General features: G+C 41.0%; 1 protein-coding gene across 6 annotated transcripts in view; it reads left to right on the plus strand.

The window, feature by feature from the left end:
• Nucleotides 1–22,788, plus strand: part of diaph2 (diaphanous related formin 2) — a 453,020-nt gene extending 430,232 nt beyond the window's left edge. For all 6 annotated transcript variants that reach the window (XM_039655194.2, XM_039655195.2, XM_089134932.1 and 3 more), the window contains one exon: nucleotides 18,743–22,788. In XM_039655194.2, coding sequence (XP_039511128.2) covers nucleotides 18,743–18,807 — 65 coding nt within the window. In that variant the 3' untranslated portion in view covers nucleotides 18,808–22,788. The remainder of the gene's footprint in view (nucleotides 1–18,742) is intronic.
• Nucleotides 22,789–23,587: the final 799 nt, after the last annotated feature.

Raw genomic sequence — 23,587 nt, forward strand, 5'->3', positions numbered from 1 at the left:
CTGCCTTCAGAGCCTGCCTTCTTCCGTAGCAGCCAAGACCTTGCTTGAGAAACTGCGTATCCAACTTGCTAAAGGCGGATTTGAGATCAGGCAGTGGGCGAGCAACACTGCAGAGGTGGTGAAACATCTCCCTCCAGAAGCAAGGTCAACCAGCACCGAGCTGTGGCTTTCCGAGATGGGTTTGGGCCCTCAAGAGCCAGCCCTGGGTCTCCGTTGGGCTTGTATCCCAGACACCCTTGGATACAAACACAGGGCAGGACTGACCTCAGCTTCACCCACCTTAAGGGTGGTTTACCGCACCTTAGCCAGTCAATATGACCCGTTAGGCTACATATTGCCTTACACTACAAGGGCCAAGGTGATTGTTCAGGACCTATGGAAGACCAAGCAGGATTGGGATGATCCTATTCGCCCAGCTGAGCTGATGGATCGGTGGCTTGAGTGGGAGCGTGAATTGGTGGATCTTCATCGAGTGCAGATGCCCCGGTGTTATGTGCCTGCATCAGTTGATTCCCCTGCAACAGAATGGGATCTCCACGTCTGTTGTGATGCATCTGAGAGGGTCTATGGGGCAGTAGCTTACCTCAGAGCACAGCCTGCAGAGGGTGAGGTTCAGGTTTGCTTTGTCTTGGCCAAGTCAAGAGTGGCCCCAAGGAGGCAGATCTCTGTGCCCCGCCTTGAGCTCTGTGCTGCCCTCCTCGGAGCCCAGCTCTCATCCACTGTGCAAACTGAACTTACCTTGCCCATCCGCAAGGTGGTTTACTGGAGTGACTCTACCACCGTGCTCTCTTGGCTGAAGTCAGAGTCCTGCAGGTATAAGGTCTTTGTAGGGACACGCATTGCTGAGATACAAGACCTCACTGATGTGTACAGCTGGAGGTATGTGGATAGCCAGAGCAATCCTGCGGACGACATTACGAGAGGAAAGACACTGCAAGAGCTAGCACAACGTCAAAGATGGAGTGAGGGACCATCGTTCTTGTGGAAACCTGAAACTCAGTGGCCGGTCTTCCCTCCGTTGTCCATTCCACTGCCCGAGAGTGAGACGGATGAGCTCAGGAAGTCTATTGCCTGTTACCTGACTCACGAGATACCTGCCTCTCCGCTGCCTGATGTTTCACGATATAGCAGGTTAGAAGATCTGATTGCAGCAGTATCCAAGATGGCCTCTGAGGGGGCGGCTACTGCTGCTTCTCACCTTGCAGCGGAAACACTGCTGATCCAGGGAGCCCAGGCGGAGAGTTTCCCAGAAGAGCTTCAAGCTCTACTCAAAGATAGAGACTTACCGAGGAATAGCCGACTCGTCTCCCTCTCCCCTGAGCTGGACCCTGCATTGAATGTGATCCGGGTAGGCGGAAGACTGCGCCGGGCGGAGTTGGAACCTGATGTCCTACATCCGATTGTCCTTGACGGTGATCATCCTCTTTCCAGACTCATTATAAAGAGCTATGATGAGCAGCTTCTGCACCCTGGACCAGAGCGAGTTCATGGCGAGATACGGCGGAAGTATTGGGTGCTGAGGGGCCGGAGTGCCATCAAGCGGCACCAGAACACCTGCCCGGAGTGCCGCAAGTGGAAAGCCAAGCCAGACATTCCAAGAATGGCGGACTTACCAACTGCCCGTCTTCGCCTGTTCAAGCCTCCCTTCTGGTCAACGGGGGTCGACTGCTTTGGACCATTCCAGGTCAAAGTGGGCCGCCGGTGTGAAAAACGCTGGGGAATACTCTTCAAGTGCCTCACTACCCGATGTATACATCTGGATATACTTGAGAGTATGGATACAGAAGCATTCCTTATGGCCCTCCGTCGCTTTATATCTCGAAGAGGGAAGCCATTCGAAATCTTGGCTGACCGAGGAACCAACTTCAGGGGAGGTGATGTGTTACTCCGCAAATCGTTTGAAGCTATGGAGCCCAATCTGAGACAACAACTGGCTGAGCAACAGATCACCTTCCGCTTCAATCCTCCCCATGCACCTCATTTTGGTGGTGTATGGGAGAGGGAGATCAAATCGATCAAAACTTCCCTCCAAGTGGTCCTTGGCAGTCAGCCCATTCTGGAAACCGTTCTCCGTACCGTACTTATAGAGGTGGAGGGTATCTTGAATGCGAAGCCTCTAGGATACATCTCAGCCGACCCTTCAGATCCTGATCCGATCACCCCCAATCTGCTCCTCATGGGCCGTCGTGACTCCTCACTTCCGCAAGCCACCTTTGCATCAACCAGCTTTATCGGGACACGCAGGTGGCGTCACAGTCAACTTCTTGCTGACCACTTCTGGTCGAGATTTATCCGAGATTACTTACCCACCTTGCAGCCGCGAGGGAAATGGAGGAGGGATACCAGCAACATGACCGTTGGACAGCCCGTCCTGATAGTCGATCCTCAGTTCCCTCGGGCTCACTGGCCGGTTGGACGGATCACCCAAGTCATCTCAGGAGTAGACGGGAGAGTCCGAACAGTGGAGGTGAGGGTCGGTGAGAAGAGGTACATCAGACCTGTTGCAAGGCTCATCCCCTTACCAGAGTTGAAAGATGAAGAGGAGAAGGAGGGAGGCAGGAGCTTGTGATTCTTTCTACGGTATGGAATTTGTGACAAATTCCGGGGCGGCTGTATAAAAGCCTCACTCGCCCGCTCGATCCCCCATGATTGGCCCGAATTGCCTGCAGCTGGGACTCCCTCGCGTGTTGCACAGAAGACACACCTGTCCCTAATTATTAGGCAGGGGATATAACTTACCTGGTCAAGCAGTGCTTCTGTTTGCATCCGGGTGTGACCTGACCGAACTCGCATCTCCTATTTCCAATCTCCTGATCTCCTGCTAGCCTTGTGATTAATCCTGTGTGCGTCTTCCAAACGTGAGTTACTTTCCTTCCTCCACTTGCAACTGTTAGACGTGGTGGTTGCGGTGGTATCACGATTGCCACACCAACATCTAATGCTCTCAGCTGCCTTTGCTGTCCATTGTGGGCCGTCAGCGTGCAATTGAGTTGGCTGCGAGTGTCTGTGCACTAACAGCCGTGTACTATGCAACCGGAAGTAGCATAAATTAATTATTCTCCATGCCTTGTCATGTTTGTACATGTTTGCTCTTTATCTTTAATGTGTTACTATAATACCGTTGTGTTATATAATTATATATTATTATATGATATAGTGTGATTATTTATGTTAATATTATGTTGATGGCAATATGAACTTTGATTTAAACTGTTATTGCTGGTTGTGTGCTGATTGTTTCTTTGTTCTTGTTACAGCACACACACCCATACCCACACGCTCATATACCAGCCAGGAAGACAAGAGACAATTTAATAAATACACCCTTTGAGGTGAACTTGGCTGAATTCTGTCTGTGTCCTCCTCCTTCCAACCTTATTCAACTCTCCAACCATCTGACCGTGGTTTGCCTGTACCCTGCCTCTTTCCAAAGTGTCCCAGCCCCCCACTGAGAGTAGCTGCTAATTTGTTCAACATCCTTATTAACAATCGATGAGATGTTTTGACCCTTACTGATAAGATTGTGTGTGGGACTATGTACTTGTTTTTTCCTCTTGTTGTGAGTCGTCCACTGATGAATTTCTGAACTTTCAGTCTTTTAATTTAAGTGTTTCTAAAAGTATATTGAAATCCTTCTAAAGGAGTTCTGACTGCCCTTTATGAATATCATTCTTCCCCACATGAATGAGTCGACTTGCAGTGTTATATTTCATCAGAAGGTTCTGAAGTTCCCTAATTACACCAGAAGTCGTTGCTTGTGGAAGGTAGCACGTAGTTGTATCCCTGCTAATAATGTTTCTGATTATGGAGACACCCACTATCAGAGTCCTGTGCTGAACTGTCTGCTCGACCTTGAGCGTCAGTTAGCAGTGCTAGCTACTGGCTGATTCAGTCGGTGTTCATCACATTCATCACATTCAGGGATTCCTCATTCATGAATACTTAAAATCTGTTCTCAAGATGTATAGGCAGTGGTTGGAGACCAGTGTCTGCAATCCTTGTCAGAGTTGTATCTGGGGTTAGAGGATGCTACTGCGGCAATATGTGATGCTCATGACAATCTGATGTCTCGAGTGCCTTTGGGTCTCGCTCCCTGTTTTTTCCTGTGCCATTGATTTGTCAATTGGCTTGTTTCTCTACGCTCAGTATGGCCTGTATTGGAGCACTAGATTCATGGGACTCACCGGATGTATGCTGAGGGCGTCCATGGCGAAGCTCTGTTGTGTGTTCCTGTCTGGTTTGGTGGTCACGTAAGTAACTTTGTTTCAAGAAATGCAATCCTTTGTAAAAGTCGTTGGCAGTTAGTGCAGCAATTAGATTCCAGAAGAGGCATTTTCTCTTGAATGTAGGCAGTTGTGTTTTTCCTTCCCCGGGAATGTAAGCTTTTAGTGGGAGGCTGGTCGGAGAAAAGAATTCTTCTTTTTTTGTAGTGATCAAGCATTTGAGCACTGTGCTGGTTTGCTGAAGTTAGAATTAGGTGATAAAATAGTGATAAAAATATAAAAGTGATAGAGCAAAGCATGGAGCAGTAAGCAAGAGCGTCCAAACATTAGCTGAGCCGGAAATGATTTTGACTAGCTTTATTGGATGCTGGCGGTCGTTCCACTACTGGCTACTGGCAGAGCTAAACGCCACATTTGGTGGAAGCTTTTTGAAGTTGGGAACACGAGTGCTACCAATAGCTAAAAAGCTAATTTCCAGCTGTGTCTATGATTAAGTGAGAATTTGTTGATGCCCATTCTAACATGTAACTGAAGGTAAACGTCTCGGCTCCAGATTGATTTATGAGACAAGCATTAGAAAAGACTCAATCTCATGCAAATTGCTGGGAAAAAATCTTATGATTAACATGGAAATCAGAGTGCGATAGAATTGCAATGAGGTTGTGGAGCTTTAAAGCCCTTCTAGTGCTGCATATTGTAGTAAACGATAATAATAAATACATATATATATATATAAATAAAAAAACGTGCATCTTACAATGCTAAAAGTTTTGTTGTTGTTTGTTGTTTTTTCCTATTCCTAATAAATAATCCAAATTGCAGCTTGTTCACTAGATGACCATGCCGAGAGAATTTCCTTTATTTGTATAAATAGTTTTTATTCATAACACACAGTTACCGCAGTTTATTCTGAACAAAATATTCTCTCCATGGGCCATCAATCAATTCAGACATATGTACAAAAAAATAAACCAATTCACACTTATTTTGAATGGTGATCTTTATTTGTGTGGAGTATAATAAAGAATCTGGAATGTTTGAACAGACAAAGACATCAGGAGGGATGAAAAGGTGTTAATTATCAAACCAGTTCAGAGCATTTTGACACATTTGTATGACTTTTAAAATATGTGAAGAGCCCTCTCCCAAGTCTTTTTGGAACACAAATAGCTCCCCTCCACAATAGAAACCAAAACGAGGTACGGATTGCCGGTAAATTATTTCCTGTTCTTGTGGATAATAGGCTACCTTGTGCCGCCTTTGATTTTCTTTCTTTTTGTCTCCTTCCCTCTGTTTATTCAGCCGTCCCTCTGCAGCTCTGCTGGAATCCATATTGATAGCTGTCAGACAGTGTTGCCAGGCAGCGGGGAAAGGGGGCTGTGAAAGTAGGGGAATGGGAGATGTTGTATGGAGGGCATCTGTCAGATCTCATGACTCAACCCATGCTGTGATGCGAAGGGCACTGTCAGGAGATGGGGAAGAGCCAGCACAGGTACAGCCCAGTACATGCACTGTCCTCAGGCTGGAACTGGCTGTGATAGCCTTGTGGAATGGTGAGAAGGGGGAATGAAGCACCCTCGTGTTCTGAGCTGACAGGAAAAATCTGTTCACCGTGAAGGCCAATCCCAATTTGATCAACTCTCAAATGGATTGTCTAGTTGGCAGAGTTTGATCTTGAGGAATTTCCACCAGTGAGTCAAATATGATGATTCAAGTTGGCAGCATCGTATATGGAGTAATGTCAGTTTTTAGTGTGGGAAAAGATGGGGGGATGATTGTTGGTAAACTTTAATACTAATTGATCCCTTGGAAGGCTTATTGACACAGGTGTGTAGCCGCAAGGCATGGCTGGCCAAGAAGGCAGGGGAGATGAGGAAAGCACCAAGATCAGGAGATCTGATTTTATGTTGAAACGATTGATTTGTAGATCGTTCAACTGCACAGTGCTGTTGGTTCTGACCCTTAAAGGGATACTCCACACAAAAATGAAAATTCGCTCATCATTTACTCACCCTCAAGTTGTTGCAAACCTGTATGAGTAGGCACCAGTGTTTTTATTATTATTATTATTCCAGGCCTGTGGGAGGATTTGAATGTGGGCAGCAATTTTTTATTTTATTTTATTTTTTTCTGTAGGTGCACGTGTTTTGAGCTGACGGGACTTTGTGCTTATTGATGGCAGGTGTGAGTCTCACGTTTTATCTTACCCGATCCCTGCAGCACATTTCATGTAACAATGTTATTAGCGGGAGACTTAATCAAACTCACTAACAATTGCTCACACTGACAGACGTCCAGGCAGCTGGTGCATAATGCTCTGCAAATATTCACAGTGCCCCAGCAACCCCGTCTGCCCGCTTAATCAAGTTCTCTCAGTCACCCAGGGAACAGAAAAGCAAAAAGGTGGAGTGTGATGGCACTGCTCCTTGGAACTAGTGCCATTCACTGAGGAAAAACAGGGACAGGGAAGGCACTGGGGATAACACTATTTAGGGTCTATTTCAGTGCTTAAAGAAATAGGAATGACAACTTGGCATTATTTCCTCACCCTTATTTAATTTCATAGAATTTTTGTATGAAAGTGAATTAGGGAAAATCACAGTGTTATTCACTGTCTAACATCCTTAGCATCAGCAGTAGTTCCCCTTGGCCCGTCCAAGAGATAAGTAACTATGTCCAATGATTTTGAGTCAGATCTTTTTTTTTTTTTTTTTTTTTTTTCAAATGAATTGGATGATTCAATTCACAAATTAATTCACAAATCAAACTGATCTAGAGGTCAGTGTCAAAAGATCTGGTTGTATAGAAGAAAAACTTTTATGGGTCTTCTTGTGGAGCTACATTATGTCTAATTGTGTGTTCCATGGCGGAAAGTAAGTTATTAGGGTTTGGACGAATATGAGGGTGAGTTAATAATGAAAGAGTTTTCTTTTTTCTGTTAATCCTGTTAAGATGCCACATGTGTATAGAATAGCTACAGCACAGAGCAGTGTTGCATCTCCTATAGCATTTTGGCCGTATTCATGCTAGTGCAATTGTTGTCCTGTTTGGGCATGCTCAGTCCCATGCAGCTCTATAAAACAGTGATGTAGAGCCTTGGAGAGGCCCTGTGTACCACACTTTATTCTGAAATACTGACTTATTTATAGGTGTTGGAATCGTGTTGTTTGCTTGTTTTATTGAAAAGCTTGCGGGTAAAGTGGCGTCAGGAAGGCATGAGTGTGATCTCTTGAGGGCCCCCTGCAGAAATCTTCATCCCGATAAATAAGTCAGCATTGATGAATATTTCATTCACATGAAATCCATTGTCACCCGCAGGTCTACGGGGATGTGTCGTCGCTCCACGTACACAGCAAAACAACCCCCCCGGTCAACCAATCCCTCGTCGTTGACATTCTAAAAGAAATGCTGTTGCAATCCCCATAATTAGCTCAGCGCTCACATCTATGGTTCTGACGAATAGTATGACAAAAACTGTATAAGACTTGTAGTTATATGACATCTTACTGCGTTGTATTCCACCTTCACAACTCAATCAAAAGAGCAATCAAACTGATTTAGTGCCGCAGTTGTCACATTTCATATCCATAACCTATAGCTAGGAGACGAACACACAAGAAAAGTTGAAACCCTCTGGATAGTGAGTAAAGAGCTTGTACTTTTATGCCTTGTGGGGATGGGAGCAATAAATAGTAAGAAATGCAACAAGAGAGGTGAAACGAGGAAACAGAAACGAAAGAGAGTCAAAAAAGTAAGTGGAAAGAAGTGACCAGATTAGAAGTTAAGCAGTATATCAGGGTGCTTAAAATGGCAACCCTAGACTGTAAGAAATATGGTCATAGTGTTCGTGACATCTCCCGTAGGTTTCTGAAGAGCATTTTTGAAGCCTAAAGTAGGCGGGGCCAGCTGTCGCCATCTTGGCAGCGCGTCACCTCTCGTCACTCCCGGATAAAATAAAATCGGCAAAGAGGTGGGACTTGGGTGGAGCTGAGGTGCTAATGCTATATGCTACTGACTTTGCGTTGAAGTGACAGCTGATTGAAGAATTAAAGCCAATAGTTAATGTTCATGTTTTTGCCGTTTGAAATCCTATAGTAGTTAAAAGACGTAACTAAAAGTGAGACTGTGTATCGTGATGCATTACTATTCTGCTAGTTAAAATTGTATTATCATGCAGTAACTTATGGCGCTTTTGACTCAGCTTGGCTCGCCTTTGTTTGGTTTTCCACTGTGTAAAAGTTGTACATGTACGTGCTTTTGGGTACTTTTTTTTTGTGTTACCTCCGGCGAGGTTCTGAGCGAGCTAAGGCGAGTTGAGCCGGTACTAAAATGTGACGTGAATGTGACAGTCGTTATGCAACTGTACCGCATAACGAGTGTGGTCTCCATATCTATAGACGTTTTAAAATCTAAACTCCAAAATGCATTGAAATGGTCATACACCCATTAGTGCATGCGAGGAAAACAACTGGAAATACAGAGCTGGTTGTTCACTCAATACTCGACAACTATGTAATCCAACAGTGTTGGCGAAGGTATAATGTGTGAATTAAATTATATGAAATAATCCAGAAAAAATCACAAACATGGCAGAGATGGCAAATTCAGCAGCTGGAATTAGCTGAGGGTAACGGTAACAGGCAGCAGACAAACGGCTAGTCGCTATCCACCTGTCACTCAAGTGGCCACGCCCTTAATTATGCAGAACTTTAAGGCTTAATATAATTTTAACGGATGAGTTGTAAAAAAAAAATTCACCCCCCTCACAGTTGTCATGACGGGCAAAGTTAGCTATATAGACCAAAACCACTTTTTGCACCAGGCTGTAAACATAATTTTGCTGCTGTAAAGTTTAACATTGTAACATGGGGAAGATGCAGATTTGACTCACTTTTGCAACCTGCCTCAAGCGGCCACTCGATGAATTGCAGTTTAGTTCACTTCCGTGTTGGTTTCAAGAGAGAGACGGGGACGTGGCCGCTTGTTGCCAACCGAGGCTTAGATAAGCTTCACAAGACAAGAATAGGAGAGGAAAATGAAGAACACTGACCATCAGTGGAGGAATTTGCTCTACACAAGCAAGTTATTTCAAATGAATATTTCAAGTAAATTCCATTCCTAAAACATTACTCAGTCCAGGCTCTTCCCCAAATGGGTCAGGGGTTCTTTGTGATCTTTTACGCTCTTTGTGAGAGAAGACATCTACAGAAAGTCAGTAAATAAAGAAAGAGCGAGCAGCATGTTTTATTTAAGTGAAGGTCTGCATTGTGTATTCTCAGACGGAGTGAGGCATGAGCAATCCTAGGCACAAGATTAATTGAGGGCGACTTATGTTTGGATGCTTGGAAAGATGTTACTCTAATGGATTCGCTGCAACTGTTTTTAGTGTGTGCTTACTTGGTTAGATGGGTCACCTGTATGAGTGTGATTTGCAATTCTGAATGTTTGCTTTCACATGCTTTCTTTTTCATCTCAACGTGAGGATGGGATTAGTAAACAGACTGCAGTTTCAGCGTGACCCCTGAGAGCTCCAGGTGGTGCACTTTCTTCCAACTCAGTCCGCCTGCCAATGGAGGGATGGTTTACCCCCAAATTAAGATTCTGTCACCATTACTACAAATTATGGTTCGCACTCATGTTGTTCCACACCTGTTAGACTTTATCTTTTGTGGAAGACAAAAGATGAGATTTTCAAGAATAAAGAATTGTTCTGATTGCCCCTTAGACCCCACGAGGACTGAGGATTTCAAGTTTCAAAAATCAGTCAAAAGCATTACAAAAAGAATTAATAGAATTAGACCATATGACTTTTATTATGCAAACGAGGGTTGTTATCTACCGACCCAAAAGAATAAGTCATTTTGAATATGACTGATTCATTTGAAAGATCTGACTCAAAAGAATAATTTGCTCATGAATTAACATTGATACTTCACTTATGAAATCTCATGAACATGCCAAGGAGAATAACGTCTCTTAAGTTCATTGTTTCAGAGGATTTGAAGTATATCGCATGGGTTGTATGATACTTTTTGTTGCTTTTTTTTAAAGCACTTGTCCGGATGCATTGTTTGTTTCCTATTTTGTGTTCCTTTTAAGGCAACAAAGTCAAAACAACAACTTGGTTAAATTATGACAGAATTTTCTTTTTTTTTTTTATTTAAGTAACCTTTAAAAGTAATCTTCAAGTATTATTATTTATTTTTTTTTAGTTTTTTTTTTTTTCTGATTTGGTTTTTGACACATATTTCTCTGATGTTGCCACTTCCACAAGAGTAATTAAGTCGTACAAATGTCATCTTGAGACCTTGTTGCCAGAAAGCAGCTTTATCAATTCCACCCATTCATTTTCACATCCTTCCACCTCACCACCCATCACTACTCCATCACCCTCCTTTCACATTCCATGACAATCTTGCCCACATCTTATTTACTGCACACCCTCCATCTTGTGTTTGCGTATGTGTGCGTGTATCTGTTTGTTTGCTCAACAAATATTCAGTGTGATATTTATCATGTGAATTTATAGAGCTCTCCCCCTTCTGTGCTGATGTGACATCAGATTTATTGGACAAGAAGACAGAGGAATGTCTGTTCACTCATGTCCCCTCCGGTCAACATGCCGTTTCTCGCTCACCTATTCTTGATTCATCCAAAATACAATTACATTTGAAAGAAGAAAAAGCATTGAAGAATCTATCGATCTATGTCATATCAACACTATCCATCTCTTTATCTGGTTCCCCCATCATAGAACCAGCCATTTTCTTCCTTTATTTGTTTGGTTATCCATCAGGCTATTTACCTTATCATGCTGCCAAACCATCCATTTACACTTCCATCTGTCTGTCAAAAAATATTGTGGTATATATTTGTCTCTTCTCTGTCTATACTCATCCCACTGTCAATCGAAGCTTCTACCTAACTATGCCGTTTTTTTCAGCTTGGGAATAGTATTGATCTGCTTAAGCTTGTCTTAGCTGACTTCTGATTCATGCGGCCACTTCCATGTAATGCATAATCACAGCTGATACTTCATTGTTGTTCGTATTTACGTGTTATGGATATGTGATATTTTACTTTGTGCATAAATTGTATGTGGAGACATGGGTCGCTGTTCAGAAAACCCCGCCCTGCCTGCCTTTAATAGGAGCCCATCCAAATGCTTATTCCACTGGCAAGCCAGATCTCTGCTGGGTCACTATCAGTCTTGAAGGATCAGTATGGTGATTTGAGGCCTAGCATACATGATCCTAATGGATTAGCCACTCACCTTTCCTGAGTTGAACTTAGGGGGCAATGTCCCTGCCAAAGGCCCCATCTGCACCCCAGGTTTTTAGCCATGATGATAACACCATGCATCGAAAGCGACAGTTTTTATGTCACAATTTATTTATGCGTTGCATGCACTTGCAATTTCAATTAAATGGTATAATTTTTGTCATTAGATAATAGTGATCTGGTGATTTTATATTTTGTGTCTGCTTGTTAATAGTGGATAATGGTGGAGACTGTAATTCATTTGTTTGTTTGTTTTAATAGTAAAAAAAATCCAAATAGTTATTTGGATCACAAATTTGCAGATGGTTCTGCTGTTGTTGTTTTTTTTTATTATTCAATAATTCATATAATTTATGATAGTATTACTTTACAGTTCCATTAATTGCATTAAAAAATGTATCATAACCTATACCTTTTTTCTTATAGTTTTCTTATAGAATAATTGCATGCGCAATATGTGAATTACTGTTCAGCCCTGTGGCTTATTGTAAAAATGTTGCATACGCACAAAAAATTCGTTGATATGCGTGTACACAATTTTTCACGCACAAATCAGGATTTGTAAAAAATAAAATGTCCAAAGAAGTATAGTGATACCAGTAAATTTTAACCTTGTTGGGGACAGAAGCTTACAAATTATACAGAATGATCTTTTTTGAAAATATAAAATGCAGAAAGTTTTCTGTGATGGGTAGGGTTCGTGTAGGGCGATGGAATATATATATATATATATTTTTTTAGATTTTGTAGATTTTGTTTCCCCTCCTAAAAATGTGTATGTGTCCATTTAGGTTTAGTATTTTAATTAGCATTGTGTTTTCATTTTGAAAATCAATTCTGCTCACAAATTAAGAATCCCACAAAATCAGCAAAGAAACTGTATGCAAGTTTTCACTTGACTTTTTTTTAATTGCTTGTATAAGTGCTAATAGACACCTATGTCTTCTACATAAAGTATACAATCCAAGTGTTTTTTTTTTTTTTTTTGGTAAAAGGAGGATAGGTGAGTTCTCGCCTGCAGTGCTTGAGAGTGCAAGCAGTATTTCATTCTTGTATTACTGAAGTTTGCCTCTCTACCTATCTGCAGAGGTGATGATTAGCACTGTTGATTAGCCTTAGGCTGCGATCTATTGGAAAATATATTTCATCTGATGGTTTGATGCATGTGTGTCTTTGCTTCTCTGTTCCCTTCTTTTGAGTTTCTTTTTCTTTCAGATCTTATATTCTGCCATCTCTTTTGAAAACCATCCTGGTTCACAACTCAGAGACTATCTTGTCCGTCTTGAGGATCCCAATGAAAAATCTTGGCAAAATTGACCGTCAGCCATTTGATATCCCATCAAACAGGGTCCTATACTGCTGTGGCCGTAAAAGAGAAAGAGACTGGACCTGCCGGCACTGGACGCCAGCCGTAGTTTCTCTTGTTTGTCCCGGGAACAGATCTGTCAGGGCCTTCCTGCTGCAGAGATAAACTAGTGCCTCGCTCTCTCCTCTAAAAATAAGCATTTGTTTATCGACATGTGTAGTGATTTCCAGCTCTCCTGTGCCGTATTGTGTGCCGAGCTGTCAAGAAACATTACTCTAAGGCCTGGCTCTCCTTTCAGCTCTGAGGAACTCAGAGAGAGTGCAGCCAAGCAGGGACAATGCAGAGTGCTAGGGGGCAACAGGCTAGCGAGCCTTCGTAGAAATCTGCTAAGATGTTGCCTTTTTACCTCGGCTGTGAACCTCCTTCTTTATTGAGAGCTTGATACTTTAATGCATTCTTTAAAGTAGAAACTGTGGAAAGTGAAGGGCAATGCGGATATCGACTATCTGGGTCACCTATTCAAGATAGAGCGAGTGTCTAAATGGAGCCTGGCTTTGATTGAAAGCCGTATTTGATGAAAGGGGGGGGAAACTCAGATCCATGCTGACCAGTTTTGACATATTTTAATTGCTGCCTTACTTCATTATTTTCATTAGCTTGGGTCTTAACAAACTGTCAGATTAGACGTTACACCTCTCATCTTTGTTTAGAAATGGCTCCGATAGAGATTTAGGGAGAATGCAGACCAGACCTCCAGCTTATCTGAGCTCACATCCATCTTAGTTTGATGAGGAAAGCTCATGTTTGCGCTCTCCTTTAGTGGATCTGCGGTGGCTATGTTTGACAAATGCCCCACACTCACTCTAAACATCCGTAATTTCAGCAGAGCGTGGTTACTTAAAGCAGGATTACAGATTCTTGTCTCGCTTGTGTTTCTGGTATCTCTCTTGCTTTAGTTAGGGCAGAGAATGCACTTAAGAGCTCACATCTCAATGTGGAAAACGAACCAGGATATCAGCTAGTACTTAAAGGATTAGTTCATCCCAAAATGAAAATTCTGTCTGAGAGACTTACTTTCCTTTCACAAAAGGTGAAATTTTGAACAATGAATCGTTGTTTTTCATGTCTACAATAGCTTTGTGTAAATAACAGAAAATTTAAGTTAATATTTAATGACAATGATCACATCCATTGTGCGACAGAATCTGTGAGTTAAACTGAGAATCAGATCGGTCCAACTTCTTAATATATTGTTCAGACTGTTTATTTAACTGAATCAACCAATTTATTAAAAAGATAACTCAAGAATAATTTAATTGCAAATACGGCATATCAACTTCTCTCATAAACATGCCAAGTTTGTCTAGATTATAAGTGAGCATTGATTTAAATTGTCAGTGATTTCTTCACACAAAGATACTGCATTACTTTAGAAGACGAAATATAGTGAGCAAATCGTATGAAGTATATTTATGCTTTTTTGACTTATTGAAGACTGTCTGTCCCAGTCCTCATTTACTTTTATTATATATGAAACAACAAGCTATAGACTCTTCAGAAATAAGGGTTTGATCTCATATTGTTGTAACTTTGGACATAGTTGCTTTTCAAAGGCTTACTACAAAGTACAGTATGCAGCAGGATTTTTTTTTTTTCCAAACCATTTTTCAGTGTCATATAATTATACTTTCCTGCTATTTCTTGCATTTTTATTTTCTCACTGAAAGGACTCATGCCCAGAGTTCTGCATTTGATATAAACACACTATTTTAGCATAGCTTGGTGTGACAAACAACCTCAAATTAGGCCTGGTTATGTGTTATGTATACAATGATATATATTTATTCGGCTGTTTTTTCCAGATGATTCATCCAGATGATTTGAAACAAATCTGCATATTCTACCTCACGTTTTTTTTTTTGCCATAACACATGCCCACTTATGTTTTAGTTTTTACCTTCTTGCAAATCTCTACTGCTGCAGCTGAAGTAACCTTACCAACTGACTCTGCTGCAATTACTCTGAACAAATACTCTCATATCTCTAGGAAACCTTGGTTTGTGTAACTGTGGGTTTAACTCTCTTACCCACATAACTTACAGCTGAAGAAATAACTCTCCCCTACACCATTACATCCTTTTAATATGTCCTGTTTCTGGTGCTCCATACCCATGGAGCTTGACTCTGAATGCTGAAGATGAGAAGAGCAGATAGCTGCTGCTGCAGCTTGCTCTCTCTCTTTCTCTCTCTCTCTCTCTGCCTCACCTCCCTCTACAGCCCACAAGCGGTAAACATTGTGTGTTGACATATGGCCCTCACAGATTTAATCACCTTTATTACATTTTGTCCCTGAAAAAATATGAAGTGATACAAGTTTGCACCTTTACGTTGTGTGCTTGTTTGCGTGTACATATTTTCTTGATGTGAAGGTCTCCAAAGCAACGGATGCACAGCCAAAACGTGTTTATTTGAAAATATTTGCCTCTGCACATTTAATATTTATTGCATACATATTGAATATTTGAATCGCATCAAACATGTAAATTATTCACTCTTGTAATTACCTGTGTTTATTCACATTGTTACTACTCAACTGTTGATTGAAGCTAATTTGTTATTCATGGAGAAAAACTTGTGCCAAAGGACTCTCCTGATGATGTAACGTCATGTAATTACAGGCAGATGACAGTAATGCAAAATCCATTATGTCGTTTAATCTCTTTAGAAGAATGCACTAGGGGCCATATGGGGCCTATCACTCAATCATACAGTGAAAGTGTCGCATTCAAGCCTGTGAATCATTCTCAGTCCTCTCAGTGAGTGTTTGTGTGCTTACTCGCTTTTTTGTAATGTGATTTTCTCCAATCTACGACCCTAGACTAATGCCACGATCCCCCTCTGCAACGCATTATGACGTTTTGATCCCTTCCCCATCAACCCTCTCTAAATGCAGAGGAACAATAGCATCATTTAATTAAGTCCTGGAATACAGACTTTTCTCTAGTGTAAAACCAAATGTTCTTATTTTTTTCATCAATCTTTTTCACTCCCATCCTTTTTCTTTGTGCATCCAACCTAAAGACGCTGCCTCCGGGAAAAGCAGGTAAAAAAGCCATCAAACCCGAAAGCACTTGACAGATTTGTGATCAGTGGCACAGTTCTCCTGAAATTGTCTAGTGGTGTATTTTATTGTGGAAGTGAATGCTTACCCTTCAGAGAATAGCTTCATTTTGTGTGCCCCAATAGAAATTGCTGCTGGTTGTTGTGATTGTTTCTGTATTTTAGACTGAAGCGCCTGTGATCAGAGACTTAGAGAGCTTTTCGGTCCAAATTAAAAGAAGTAGGAAGGTCTGTTTTGTTTGTTGGTTTGTATTTTCTGCCCATTTGGTTGAAACTTTTTTTTTCCCACCTAAATCTCGTCTTCAATCTGTTGAGCTCAAGCAATTATCTCAAGTATTGCTCTGTAGACATTATTTTCCCTGTCTTGCCAAATGCTCCAAACCATCCTATGTTTCACTCTCAAACAAGCAATGATGCTTTCATCCATTTTCAATTTGGACCACAAGCTTGAGGAAGAGCCGCTAGTTCTCTCAGATCCCAACAAGACAAAACGGGCAACTTGGAAGCAATTGGCAAAAAAAGAAATAGCAGAGTTTGGACTAGGCCTTAGTTTACCATCTATTCTGTCATCCACTCTCTCGCTGCTGTGGGTTATTCTTCTTTTATAGTTCCCCCTTATTCATCCTGCATGGTGTCACATTGAGTGTATAGTGATGGCATAAGGAACCATATTATCTCAACAATCTTTTTGAATGGTTTGAATGGCGGCTCAACAATATTATTCTTAGCAGTAGTATAATATTATTGTTGTAGTTATCTATTAATACTGTACATGTATCAATATGTGACTGTGCTTATTGTTGAGCCCTGCTGAATATACCTCAAATTGTAAATAAAATCTGAACAGCCTGTGCTCTGACAAGCTCTAGAAAGTTCTTTGTTTTTATCACTGCTGTCAATGTGCAATGCCCATTCAGTTTAGAGAGAAAGAGACTGGAGGCCTTCAGGCGCTTGGATTTTTGAAGTGGAAGTGGATGAAAGACTCTGCCGTCATTTCAACTCATATTGTGGTTCCCATGCAGAGTTTAAAGTTCGGCATCCTCAACTTTCACCAATGCCAGATGAAGTTTTCCTGCAGAGAAATGTGAATTTCCTCTCTCTATTTGCGCTCTTAGTTTTTCATTCCCCCTCCCCTCTACCTTAACCACATCTCTTCCATCTCTTTGTATTGCCCTCTTGTTATTATCATTGTCTCTCCCCTGTGGTGAGTATCCTTGTTAGGACAGATTTATATGTCTACTGAAGCTTGAATTAAAAGGCTGTAGGCAAACTCAAAAAGTGGATTTGTTAGCACAAAGCACTTACTCTCATAATCTACCAACACCTGAGTTTTCAACTGCACTGTAAGGATTTTAAAACTTGGTCAGTGTGACTGTTTTATTTCACCTTTGTCTTGTTGCAAAAAAAAAAAAATGAATAAAAAATGCTTTGCCCAGACAGAACCATGAAACCGCCTTTTCAAAATGATTTCTAGCTTGTTTTCTCATTGGCCCCCACCACTGACCTTGGCAAACAAGCTGGACTTCAATTTCGTTTGAAGTATGAATCCACCTTTACTGTGGTGCCCACTTGCTCCTAACTCATTACCTGACATGATGAATGGGGCCTGTTCCATAAAACTATGCCCAGCCCATGGTGGCATGGACACCTGGCACTGAGTAATGGCAGTTGCACGGGCAGACCTGCCAGGGTAGGTAGGGAAGGTGTGGTGGCTTAAGCATGGAGTTGGCTCTCGAATCTGCAGGGGAAAGAGGAAGGTTGTCCACTCCACCTGCCACATGGCCCCCCACCAGCCCCTCACTACACCATGTTTGGATTGGAGAGAGCCATTGTGTGATCCCATAATGGGCTGGTCTTTATTGCCAAGTTCAGCTAGCACATTTAGTACTTGCCTCCATCATATCCCTACTGACCTTTTTTTTTTTTTAATAAATTAACTTTTAACTGAGAATTGTTTAACATTTAAAGGGATAGTTCACCCCAAAAAATAAATTCTGTTATATTGTATCATCCCTTATTCCAAACCTGCAATAAGATTAAATGTAAGCTCTGAAAACACTTGACCTCATTGACTTTTGTTATATGGACAAGGTTTGGAACAACATGAGGGTGATTGAATGAAGACAGAATTTTGTTTTGGAGTGAACTATGCCTTTAAACGCCACCCAAAGCTTTGTTTTTTTTTAGATAAGTATGCGCAGCTGTGTATGCACTGGTACTGTACTTGTGTAAAAGTGCCATTAAAGGGATACTCCACTTTTTTTGGAATTTTACAACTCCCTCAGAGTTAAACGGGTGAGTTTTACCGTTTTCAAATCAATTCAGGCGATTTTCTGATATTTAGAAGAATATCAGTAACCCAGACCGTTTCTGGTCTCATTGACTTCCATAGTCGGAAAAACTACATACTATGGTAGTCAATGAGACCAGAAACTGTCTGGTTACAGATATTCTTCTAAATATCAGAAAATAGCCTGAATGGATTCGAAAACGGTAAAACTCAACAGTTAACTCTGGGGGAGTGGTAAAATGAGCCTATTTCCAAAAAAAGTGGAGTATCCCTTTAAGTATGAGACTGGATCAGAAACTCATTGGTGTTACTATGACACCAGACAAGAAGTACCTGACTCCAGACCATCATATGCTTCTTAATCAGTTTGATTATATTGTGTCTGATATTGTTGCCTGTTTTCTTTTTAACTATTTACAGCACTGCTGTTTCTCTCCTGCATGTGCTATTATGTCTTATATTTTGGCTGCTGCTGTTGTGAATACACTGACTATCCCTCTTCCTTGTTCTCTCTTTGAACAGACAACCGTCGCACTGGTTTGGAAAGATCTCGTTCACGCCACAATGCAAACCCTATGGTCCGATGATTGCTTGCCGGCTAAGGACATTTGCCAAGTGCCAAAGACCCAAGAGTGGGGACAATGCTGAGGAGGGCTGAACGGGGATGAAGAGAGAGCCCCTCGGCATTCACATGCATACACACGTACCTGCATACAGAACACAGAACAAACTTCAAGATGTGCTTCACAGCTCCAGACACGGCATCGCAGGACCACATGACACTCATTTCCCTTTGAAGCCTTATTCTTGGTGTATTGGTCTATGTTTGTTTGTTTGTTGTTTTCACGATTACGCCTGCTCTGTTTAAATCTCTCGACGCTAACTCCCCGGATCTATCTCATGTCCACTTCGCTATCTGCAAACAATCAATGATTGGCTATCTCTCGCTATTGGATTTTTGTTGGCAAAAGACCAAAAGCCCCGGAAATGACTGCGTGATTCTGTATGTATATCAGCAAAGGGACTTTATTTGCTGTAGTTGATTGAACAAAACCTTGACTTGACTGATTCTGCCTGCCCCTTTTGTTTTTCTTAACAGATACATTTAGATTTCCAGTCTATAATACCCACCATCTGTCATATAATCTCTGATCACCACCTAGTTTCATATATTACAAATCCTATGTATGTAGAGAGATGAAAAAGCTGCTGAAATTGGCTTCAGTATTACCGTCTGTACATATTCGTGCTGTTTAAGAGCTGCCAGTGCCACAAGGTACCTGAGGTGGTTGAAAGATATTGCTCTTTATCTACGGTAAACACTTCAAACATTCACAGATGTTTCTCTTGCAGAGTCAAAGGTTTTATTAAGTGAGTCTGCAGGTATGTGAAGCAAATACGAATCAAAGAGATGCCATTCATTTCAGTTTTCAAACATGTCACAGATTTTCTTCGTGATTTATTTCTAAGTCACTGTGCTTTTAGCTTTTAGCCCTCTTGTAGAAGAGTATTTTAGTGAACTGTAGCTTAGTTTTTTTTAAGACCCAGTGGTCATCTTTAAGAGCTCTTCCTTACTGACCTACCACATTTACCTCGCCGACTAAGCTCTATCTGATGTTTGAAAAGTGTCCAGTGTATATCAGATTTAGTACTCAAAGTTCGTCTTTTACAATTTGTAAAATATGTATTTATTCACAGTTTGCAGATTTTGCCGAAAGCCTTTGATATGAGAACATTAACCCGATTCCAGTGAGGAGTGCTCTTGGATATGAGGATGTACAGCTGTACACAGTGACAGTGAGGTGATGTTCACAACATGATGGCTGTTGTCATGTGAAAACCATTAGTGAAATCTCTCCACCACCTCCCCTCGTTGTTGCTTGTTGAGAAGTCATTTTCCATAATGTTTTTTTGCCCCCCATGTCCATAACACTGTAGGCGACGGTATGTAAAACAGTATCTTATGGGTGACTGGAGCCATACTGACTCACATACTGGTGCATGCCACACAGAAATCATCTGCTTTTGTAAATTTTGAGTTTGCATACCCAATGCAAGTATATACAGTGCAACTGTAGTGTGGTGAAGGATATCTCGCTGTTAGACAAACCGCTTTCAGTCAAGCTTTTTCCTTTTTGTCATAAACTCTCTCAAGAGAGAGAGGTGGGAAAGGTTGAGATGCAGCAAATCGCAATCCATTGATTTGCTTTTCTAATTAAAACTGCCCTTTGAATGGTTTCCAGCACCACGCAACAAAAGCTGCACTCAGCTCTCATGACTCACTGTTGGTTATTTTAAACTCATGTTAATGGTAATTACAGCATCCACACACTGTCAGTGCAGACACCTCCGACATACATTGTTATTTCCCAGTCAGACTCCAGTTACATGTGTTATGTCACTGGCACCAGATCATTTTTAATCTTTCCGGGCAAAAAACATTTTTTTTTTTTTTTTTTTTAGAAATCTTGATAAAGTTTTTATGAATGTGCCAAACTTTCACAACTCAAACACTGAGATTTTATCCCATGATTATGATAGTTAATGGAATATGATTTTGTTCGCGTCACTTTATTATTTTCTTTATGATGACAGTAAAGTGTCATCTTAGACAAGACCGAATCTAGCAGCAATGCAGCCATTCAGTTAGGGCTTGGGGATGTCCTAATTCTACAACGCTAATGTCAGATGTCTATGTCTATGAAAGAAACTTCAAAATGATGTGTAATTTATTGATTTTTTTTTTGTCTTTTTCCTAAGAAAACGTTGTTTTATACCAGTGATCTTCCCTTCCGTCTGTGATGTTGTGTTAGACTTGTGCTTTTCTATAGGCTGATATAAATGTGTCATGTGTATTTGATATATCTCCTAATGCAGGTTAGAGTCTGCAAGTGACTGACAGTGTAACATTTTAAGGCAGATCCAATACTTTAATTGGATGTTAGGCACAGACCAGAAAGAAGCAAGAAAATATGAAGTCACTAGTGCCAATTTGTGTCCTCTGCTGTCTCATTTATCCACATTTGTTCAATATTCTCAGCTCAGACTGTATGATGGTGCACTTTAACTTGTTAAATATAGACCTGGAGCGATCTTTTAATTCGTGATTTCTTTACATATCATTGCCAAACCAGACGGCTTGCATGCGTGGTAACCATTCCTGACAAGTGATTCAATCTCCATTCTCTCAGAAGTTTCCCTTAGTTCTCTCTCATTCCCGCTTATTGTAATTGGCACTTGGAACAAGATCAAAGTTAAATGGGTAAGAACAACTGCAATTGTCTCAGGACATTGTTTTATCTTTTAGGTATTATAAGACTCCATAGCCCTGCCTCCTTTTTTCTCTTGATATTGTTTTATGGTCTCATAAGCAATTTATATTTGTAACATCTTTAAGTTTATTTTTATCTGTGACAAAAAAGGTGAAAATGGTTAAGCACACTGTACCCAGTATGTAACAGAATATCATACTAAATAATAACCACTTTCTCAAAAATAGAAAAGAATTAAGTGTCTCTTTTTTTGTGTGTGTGTTATTTCCATAATGACTTATGAATTATGTCTTCTCTTGATGCAGGCTCACGCTGTGTCCTAACCAGCCCCTAAAGGAAATATTTAGGGAAAGATTTCTCCTCCATGGAAATCTGAATGGTTTTGACCTAACTGAACTCACCATGCCGGCAAACATCAGGACATTCAGACAGTCAGATGATTTGTATGCTCTTGTAGAGAAGAGTAGGCAACTGCAGTCAGGTGAGGAGTCAGTAAGGAGTCATTTTCACTTCTCATAGTGGAATCAAAAAAATACTTAAAGCTAGGGTATACGATTTCAAAGATTGTTCATTATTAATATCCTCGTTTAGATGCTGGTTATGGTTATATAGTACAATCCTAACAATATGAATAGAAAAAAGAACGAAAAAAATCCATTCACTCTATTGGCTGTACAGCCGCAGAAAAGTTGACTAATGTAAGCTGTGCGGCCGCACAGCTTATATTGGTCAACTGCTCTCATCCATTCACCAGCTCCACTTGAAACTCCGCCTGGCGCTCGCGTCTCCAACCCAACCGTACCCGCCCCCCTCCGTGCGTGAGCAAACAGCTGACAGACTGTCTATGGTAGCTAGCTAGTAGCGTCAGATCAGCAATGGATAAAGCAATGATAAAAATATAAACGACAACAGCAAGCGGCCCCTGCTTGCCTCTACTGTAAAGTTTGGACGCAAGAGAAAGTCTGTGGAGGAAAGATCAGAGATTAAAAAGAAATGTGACGAACGCCGGACTCTAAGTAGGATAAATATAGCGTCCTTCATTGACCATTGGAGAAAGCTGAGATCTGGGGCTGAAAACGATGCTGACACGGATGACTTTTTGTTGAGCAGGTAAACATTTATTTATTCTTTTATGGTGTGACGTGTTATGTGGCTTTTTATCAGTTTGACAACTTGCTCATGCTGCCGGTCGGCATTGGAATGTTAGCCGTTTAGCATCGCCGATCGCGGTTCAAAGTAATTATATTTCTTGTTCGAGGTTTCTGTTCGAGCCGATCGGAATTTGAACAAGATGCGCTGCGTGCTGCAATAACAATTACTGAAAACCTTAGCAATACTAGTAGTATTATAATGGTGGTGGGGAGTTTTGAACATTTCATGTGTTGCTAATCTTGCGTTGACGTGAACTCAAACGTGACATACGGCAGGGATCAGGTAGCGCAGAGGGGAGGGGGGTGTGTGTAGAGGGGCGTGTTGAGTTTTTTAAAACTTCCCTACCGTCTCGACCGATTTTTAACATCGTATACCATAGCTTTGAGCAAGCAGTGGGTATTCTTTGTTGCCAGTGAAGTGCATGCATTTCAAATGTACGTAGCTGCTTTAACATAAATATTAATAATAAGTACTCTGTAATACAGTGTACCTACTAATTTGATTTTTTCCATATCGGTTTCCATCCATTTTTAGTTGAATAAATGATTTCATAGATGTGATTAAAATCATATACTCTATAAAGAGTTTTTGGCCGTTCACAGATTATTCATGTACATAAACATGACATTAGAGGTACTTCACTGACATTTTAGTCTATTAACTCATGTGCCTGGGTTCTGAAAACTGTAGCCGCCTTCACATCGATTTTGAAATTGTATCAATAATTGATTCTATGCAGAACTTATCCATTGTGCTAGATTCGCCCACAGGAAAATATCTAATTGGTACAACATGTATACATGTATGTTAAAGGGATCATATAATGGCATTTTTGTACAAGTGAATATGATTCTTTCGGTTCTAAATTAAAAGTTTGTCATATACTTTAATTAAAAATTCTCATTAGTATTGTAAGAAAGCACTTGTTTTACCTGGTCAAAAA

The sequence above is a fragment of the Pimephales promelas genome, chromosome 9, assembly GCF_988280905.1.
Source record: "Pimephales promelas chromosome 9, fPimPro1.hap1.1, whole genome shotgun sequence".
Classification (NCBI taxonomy): Eukaryota; Metazoa; Chordata; class Actinopteri; order Cypriniformes; family Leuciscidae; genus Pimephales; species Pimephales promelas.